Raw genomic sequence first — 7,919 nt, 5'->3', positions numbered from 1 at the left:
CTTACATTACATTACATTAGTTAATGTACAGAAAGAATGAAGAGTATTAAGTTATTAAGTATTAGGCTCGGAATCTAATTCGTAAACCCTTTTGATTAAATTTACCGCTACACTCAAAAATCAAAAAACATTCGAACATAACCAATCAATTCGATATTCGAATTCAATGGTTATCAATTTATCAAGCAGCACTGCGTATCTTATCCTTATCACAACCTCCTTAGCACGAATACTCCTTTAATCTGCAGTCAGCCATTGTCAAAAGAGGTGATACTCGTTTTCAGCAAGGAGTTTGGTTAATTTTCACTTAACATGACGTCAGTGTTTTGTTTTTGACATTAGGAGATCGATCCGGTGAAATTTTAGGTGAGTAATTAAATGATTTATTTAATAAACTAAATTTGTTGATGAGTTGTCCAGGATGATTATAATGTATTGTATTACATAAAAATTTGGATAATGAATACTTAAAAACATATTCTATGGATAAAGTTAAACAGGTCTACTTCCATTAATTATTTTTTCTACTCAGTCTAATCGATTTGATTGTTTAAAATCTACGTTATAAACCGGTTGTTTATTTGATATGCATAAACGACTAAACGTGTTTCTCATATTAGGTACATATTTAAATTTAAGTAATTCTGAATTTAATGCATTCTATTAAAAATAAATGGAATCTATGGAATGCTAGAGAATCTGATAAACGATAGTTTCAGACCTCAGAACTATAAAACAGGTTGGTTATATGTATGCATAGATACAGTTACTTTCAGTAAACGAAAAACCGATGAAATAATCCATGGGTTAGACGTAGTAGACGAGTTCCCGAGTGGAGACCTGGAGTATGCAACACAAGTGTGGGTCCTCCTGCCAGCCCAAAATAACCGAGAAACATTATTTACATAGAATTAATCATAATTTTTTCGGAATTACCTTGGAGGTTTGTTTGAATTTTGGATTAAAAGGTTTAAAAAACTCAATGAACTTTATCTATGTTGACCTTATTTCTCTATGAAACAAGCTGAGAAATTTAATACGGACCTACTTACACCTAACAGCACTCTCATTGTAATGTTATCTCGGACTCAAGTATGCATTTGATAAGGTGGAGTACCTGCACTAAGTACCTATGTAGGCAGGTGCAGTTTACAAATACGCTAAAATAAATAAAAAAACACGATTTTTAAGCTGTACTCAATGAGAACCTAAGCACGCTTGTAAAGTGTGACAATCTGTATAATAATTTTATTATAAGGGCCTAACCAAACCACAACAGCACTTAATAAATGATCATTGTATGAGATGCCGAAAGGTGGCCATAAACCCCAATTTTTCATTCATTTCTCATTGCAGGTGTACCCACAGAATGATCTGAAGTTTTTTTCCGCATACAAATAGACCCAATATAACCATTCAGGATGCAGTTGTGGAAGTTTTCTATCAAGTCTGTGGGGCCGCAGCTGAAGTTTAACCCTTCGAAGCCGAGTATAGAGAACTTCGCCTTCAAACTGCATTACAGGTTGGTTCCTATCTCCTCCTCCTCTGCATCTGATTCGTATTTCAAGTTGTTGTGCTGTACAAGCTTCATTAGTAGGTTCATACAGGTGTTGCAAAAAGGGTATATATACCAAGCCGAAACCTACGCGTGCAGCTTGTTGTATCTAAACCCAGAAATGAAATACGAATGTGAAAACCATTTTTGCAACACCTGTAGGTATAGCTAGGTGTAGGTACAATTACCTTGTCAAACTCACATATATGATATTTCAGATAAATAAATATAATATATTGCCTATATTTAACATAATAACAACCAAGACCCGAGTACAAATATCTGCCCCGGCGGGGAATCGAACTCGGGACCTTCGGCATATTAGGGTCACTAGCCACTACACCATTCGGTCGTCCACTAATACTGGCAATGTGTTCTCCCAGAGCGACGGTGGTGCTGCTGCTGGCGTGCGTGGTGCTGGTCTGCGGGCGCGAGTACTTCGGGGAGCACATCCGCTGCATCAGCGACGGCGGCGTCCCGGAGCACGTCATCCAGACCTACTGCTTCTTCATGGCTACCTTTACTATTGTGAGTTCTTTATGTGTGAGGCGTGCCTTAAACCGTTTGAAGCATGCCAGCGTGTGTACTACAAAGTCTATAAACGCATACGCTCTCATGAAGGGGTCGGATATTGTTTGGGAATCGGCATTCTGGATTTTTTCGAAGCTGATGGTACATCCGCTGCATCAGCGACGGAGGGGTCCCGGAGCACGTCATATAGACCTACTGCTTCTTCATGGCCACCTTCACTTTTGTGAGTTATTTGTGTATGTGTTGTCATGTTGTGTATGTGTACTACAAAGTCTATAAACACATACGCTCGGATGAAGGGATATAGCTTGGAAATCGGACCAGAATTCTGGATTTCTCCAATGCTGTAAAAGTCTTTGTTTTGATCCATACTGTATAACCGGATTAGGTACACTTTAAATTAAGCGACTAACATAACACTCTGGCGAAAAGTGGGTGCCTACCCCGCAAGGGAGTACATTAGTAGTGTGTGTGTGTTTTTTTTGTTTAAATTAAGCGACCGTCCGGAAGAACAAAGGCTGGTTTTACAGATGAACACAATTTGTATGTATCGTCCTGAGAAATCGTCAGCGCTGCCGCTCAGCTATCAGCGTGACTCAGCAACTATACGTATATCTAGTTATTACATGTATCCAGTTTGATTTGTCAGCGCCGATGTATGCTAAAACCACGTCACTTCACACTAACCCTAATCCCCCCCAGGTCCGGCACTACAACGAGACCCTACTACAAAGCGGCTTCCTCCCACACCCGGGGGTCGGCCCGATTGCCGGCTCGGACGAGACGCTGCACCACACCTACTACCAGTGGGTGCCCTTCGTGCTGTTCCTGCAGTCCATGGCCTTCTACTTGCCGCACTCCATATGGAAGAAGAAGGAAGGTGGGTGATTGTAACTATGAAATCTTCTTTCTATTGCCATTTTGTTTATGTACTCCGGGGTGCTATTAAGACGTGAGGCTTCGCGATGTGAGTGAGCGTGATCAAAACTTTTGTCACATCTAAAATGCGCCCCGTGCTAGGCCTTCAGTTTTTATGTTGTGACTTTCGTCTTTATTGCCTGAATCGTATCCTGGGTCTCCCGCATAATAGGTACTTATTGTGATTTTTGATATCTATTTTGATAGCTCTGATCTTTCAACATCAGAACTTTATTACTCATCTTGTGCCCTAGCAGTCAAGATATGGAAGCAAAAAAGTAGATAAGTACTTGCTTTGTAAACTAGAAATTTACAATATGACTCATAATGTCTCATAAGCATTACACTTCGTGCATTGCGTCTTTTATGTGGATTAGGGTTTACTTAATCCAACGTGTAAGCTGACAGTAGGGGAAAAGTAAAACTGTGGTTATTATCTTATCTTGGTATCATACTCGTATCTTAACCGAGTTTTATTTGGGTTAATGCACTTGACGAGAATTTGAGTTGTTTGCAGTCTTGGTTTAGTCAGAAATTAAATGTCGCTGATAAAAATGTTAGCTTTGCCTTCTGAGCGACTCCGGAAATGAAGAAGTACTTACCTACTTAGAGTTTATTTTAATACTTGTACAATGTACATTACCTATTTAAGTACTTAGTTCTAAGTGCACATAAAAAATGAAATAAAAAATGGTTTCATTAACAAGCTACGTTTATAAATACCTAAGTAATAATATGCCTTAATATCTATCTAAGTAGGTATGGGAAAATATAGCAAAAGTTAACAAATTGGTAAGGGCCTCAATACCCAGTATTTCATGTAAATCATTCTGTTACCAATATTTCACGGAACCTTATGCCAAAAGATCCTCGCACTCCATCTCCATCACACCAATCCAAATTCTCATCACAGGCGGTCGAGTGAAGGCGCTCGTGGATGGACTGCAGATGGCCAGGATCGCCATCGAAGACGACGACATGCAAGTAAACGGACAGAATATTCCCTCCAGAAGTACTCTGGAGAAGCGCCTCGACATCATCAGGAAGGATATCGTGTTGAGGTGTGTATTTTAATACGCTATCGCCATATTCAATAGGCGTAGGTACTTAAAGTTATTTCGTAAACTGTATCGTATTTATAAATTAAACGTAAGTTGTAGAAGTCCTTATAAATTAGATAAAGTTATTCATTACTCGGATATCGACGCCGATAAACTAGTTTAATTGCGCGTTCCACCAATCACAGCGCTATATTTATGGCGTAAAACGATAACCAACTCGTGTAGCGGCAGCTGGTATTGTTAAATCTGGAGTGACTCAATATTATGGAACTCGCACTAAAACTCCTTGGCCACACCACCTTCCATTTTAACCACCGGTACCTTATTCGCAGGCTCCGCATCACCCGCACGTGGTCCGTGTGGCTGGTCTCCATGGAAGTCGCCAACCTGCTGAACATCATCCTGCAGATCTACTTGACAAATAAGTTTCTGAACGGACACTTCTACGTTCTCGGCCTCTCGCTGTTCAATGTCAACTGGAACACCATCGCTGATCCTCTAGAGACTGTGTTCCCCAAGGTACGTATTGTAAAACAAGTGGTCTTGGCCTGTGGGTGTTCTAAACTAAATTAGTTCATCTTCATCGGTGAACAATCGTCCATAGATCTGCCAAAGCGCGCCAGAACCGTTTGTTTTCGGCCCTCTTCAACTCTTCATCCGAGCACTATCGGCTATTACTCGATAACTAGACCAACTCAACTGTTATCTTCGGAATATAATATGTTCAAGAGGTAGACAGAGGCTTTGGCTTGAAAAAGCAGGACCTAGCTACATTTCAGCTTTCTATTACCACAAGGATCTTCCATAAACTCTTTTAAAATCCTAAAACTAAATAACACCCTGTATCCTGTAGGTGACGAAGTGCATCTTCCACAAGTACGGCCCCAGCGGCTCCATCCAGCAGCACGACGCGCTGTGCGTGATGGCGCTCAACATCATCCACGAGAAGATCTACACGCTGCTGTGGTTCTGGTTCTTCTTCCTCCTCCTCGTCTCTATCATTGGTAAGTAGTAGATATTAGTGGTTCTAAGGAGTAAAACACAGTTGATCGTTTGCATTTATTCACGACGGGCGCAACCTACCCACACTATGATCTATATATGTAGTAATACGACAGATACATCACAGTAAGTTAGAAGCTGTCAAAAACTCTGGGCGTTTCTGGGGGGTCACTCTGTATGAAGTAAAACTAAGTTAAGACGGTGGTGCATATTCTATTGGTGAGATTCTATCTCGTTGATTAAAACGTTAAAAAACGTTTTTTTTTTGGTAGGATAGCGTAACCCTTCTATAACTTGGTCACAGGTCACACCCATAGTAGTTGGTCTATCATCGGCCATTCTGTGATCACTATATAACTAGATACTTTATCCACGCTGTCCCCGTACCCATTCACTAATAAATAATAGATCCAAGGGCATACATTCAAACTTGATATCTATAAGTATGTCACTTTGATAAAGATAAGTATACATACTTAGTAGGTAGTATGTCACTTTGATAAAGATAAGTATACTTAGTACCTATCGTTTGAAGATCTTCTACAAGCGATAAAGGTAAAATCCCACTAAGATTTCTTATTTATATGGCCTTACCTACGGCACCATTAAACCATGATGGGACCCCATGTGGCTTCTAGCTACACTTCAATCTGCTTCCAATGCTCTGGATCTGGAAGAATTCTGAACTGGAACTGGAACTTTCTTCTTAAGAGTCCTTGCGTATAGTACTTACACTAAACTGCGAATCTGCGCAATCCAAACTTGCAATTTGCTTTCCCTTAGAGTGGAATTAAAACGTCGCATCTCACTTTTTTGCTCAATCCACTAACGTCTGGTCTCTCCTTGCAGCGGTGGCGTGGCGCATATCCACGTTCTACCTGTACCGGCGCTCCCCTCGGTTCAACGAGATGATGTTCAAGCAGGTCAGCTCCAGCAAGTTCGACCCATACACCGTCATCAGCGTCGTCAACGGCTGCCAGTTCGCTGACTGGCTGTTCCTCTACTACCTGGCGAAGAACATGAACGGATTTGTGTTCCAGTGAGTTTTACTTTGCTGTTTATTCTTTTGTATTTACACGTAGGTCACACGGCTGTAACAGGCGGAGTTCAATGGGGTTAATTGGTACATTTTATACAAGTCGTGGCGCGTAATTTCGTCAAGAGTAGTCCCCCGTTACTGCAATGAGCAATATTTCTTGTAATATTTCAGGGAAATTCGATAAATTATATCTGGCATCATCATCATCAGCCTATAGCAGTTTACAGCTGCACGTAGGCCTCTCCCAAAGCACGCCACTGGATGCGATCTAAAGCTTTCCGCTTATAGCAATAGGTATTGCTTATTTTTTTAACTCAGCTCACTAACTTATAAAAATACCCTACCTATAAAATCTTACATAACTACACGTAAGTATGCTTCTAGCGGCCGCCCCACCCCAAGGCAGTCTATAAATAACACCTCGTGCATCATCATCAGCCCTCCCGCAGTCTCCTGTAATTCATATGCAATCATTATGTCATGAAACACGGTAGCAGTTGTTTCCTACTATGCACATTTGTGTACTCATAACTCATAATATGTAAATTCAATTGTTTCAATATTTTGTTACCAGCTGATAAGTTATCTCGAGAACTATATAACCTGTTACCGAACCTAACTATCATCATCATCATCACGACCCATTACGTCCCCACTGCTGGGGCACGGGTCTCCTTCCAATGAAGGAAGGGTTTAGGCCTAGTCCTAACTATGTTAATACCTAATTATATGTGAACCAGATTGGTACGTTTTGCACAATGTAATGCAATATGCTCATTTGGATGTAGATGGATGATGAAGGCAGGTGTTCAAAGTGCAAGCGATGCAAAATGCACATTGAGAGTGGGATAAACGATAATCTTGAGTGGACACTTGCAAGAACGTGCCTCTGCCTAGTGATAGCTGCTAGCTTGTTACTAAATGCGCTATGCTATCTTTAAAAAATATGCGATAACCTAGTAGGTACTTACAACTTGTAGTTACAACATGTTTTTTTCAAAAGTTGTTATTAAAAAGAACACAGAACATCATTATGAAAAAATATACCTACGAATTATTTTGCATAGGTAGGTACTTAAAAGACTTTTTTTCGTCAATTTGTGTTTGTGTGTATTATATGTACCTATAGGAATAGCCTCTACTACTTAATAAGTCTAAAAAGCTGTTGCTTTAATAACCCCAACCACACATCAAACTCCCCTTTACCCCAACCTCACCCTTCCTTCCAGGGAGCTCTTCAAGCGTCTAGCCGAGGAGCTATCGACCAGAGACATGCCGTTCGACCAGGACGGCCACGAGGAGTCGGGAGCCACGCCCGTGCTGGTCGGCCGAGTGGACTACGACGACGAGACCCTGCCGCTGAAGGATGCCAAGAAGGCCAGCTAACAACGAGGCCGTTATTATTCTGAGGTCAGCTAACTACCCTGGGGTTGCTAGGTGAAGATGGCATTAGCTTATGGCCTCAGACCAACTATAGTGCCACAAACTTATCTGTTCCGGTGAGAGCGAACTAAATTGGTCCATACCTCATTACTTGCTAATGAATTTCATATTGACATAGATTATATTATGGACCAATTTAGTTCGCTCTCACCGGAACAGATAAGTTTGTGGCACTATACAAAGCTTATGGCTGATATTGTGATGCTCAAATGTTGTATGTGTGTTGGTATGTGTATGACTTGCGAAAATGTTTTTTTTTTTGTATCTAAGGTACCTATTGGTAGTTTTGTTGACTATCATGACTGTGGATAAGGATTTTGTATTGGTTCAAAGTTTGTAAATTATGTAGGTACTTATGAGGTTACCTACT

The 7,919-nt window shown here is 40.7% G+C and overlaps 1 protein-coding gene across 1 annotated transcript; it reads left to right on the top strand.

The window, feature by feature from the left end:
• The first annotated feature begins 213 nt into the window (after nucleotides 1-213).
• Nucleotides 214-7,548, top strand: LOC105391856 (innexin inx7). Its single transcript, XM_038107963.2, has 9 exons — nucleotides 214-366; nucleotides 1,357-1,522; nucleotides 1,939-2,083; nucleotides 2,789-2,966; nucleotides 3,918-4,065; nucleotides 4,398-4,584; nucleotides 4,919-5,069; nucleotides 5,917-6,106; nucleotides 7,336-7,548. The coding sequence occupies exons 2-9, from the start codon at nucleotides 1,422-1,424 to the stop codon at nucleotides 7,490-7,492; spliced, it is 1,257 nt and encodes a 418-aa protein (XP_037963891.2). The 5' UTR covers nucleotides 214-366; nucleotides 1,357-1,421; the 3' UTR covers nucleotides 7,493-7,548.
• The last annotated feature ends 371 nt before the right edge of the window (nucleotides 7,549-7,919 follow it).

Source organism: Plutella xylostella, chromosome 15 (genome assembly GCF_932276165.1).
Source record: "Plutella xylostella chromosome 15, ilPluXylo3.1, whole genome shotgun sequence".
NCBI lineage: Eukaryota > Metazoa > Arthropoda > Insecta > Lepidoptera > Plutellidae > Plutella > Plutella xylostella.
The sequence above is the reverse complement of the archived record's forward strand: the minus strand, read 5'-3'. Positions and strand labels throughout refer to the sequence as shown.

Excerpts from the sequence above, each read along its gene's own strand:
- LOC105391856 (XM_038107963.2), top strand. The coding sequence starts at position 1,422 with ATGCAGTTGTGGAAGTTTTCTATCAAGTCTGTGGGGCCGCAGCTGAAG. Across the intron at positions 2,084-2,788 it reads TCATGGCTACCTTTACTATT|GTCCGGCACTACAACGAGAC; the intron begins GTGAGTTCTTTA and ends AATCCCCCCCAG. Across the intron at positions 5,070-5,916 it reads CCTCCTCGTCTCTATCATTG|CGGTGGCGTGGCGCATATCC; the intron begins GTAAGTAGTAGA and ends CTCTCCTTGCAG.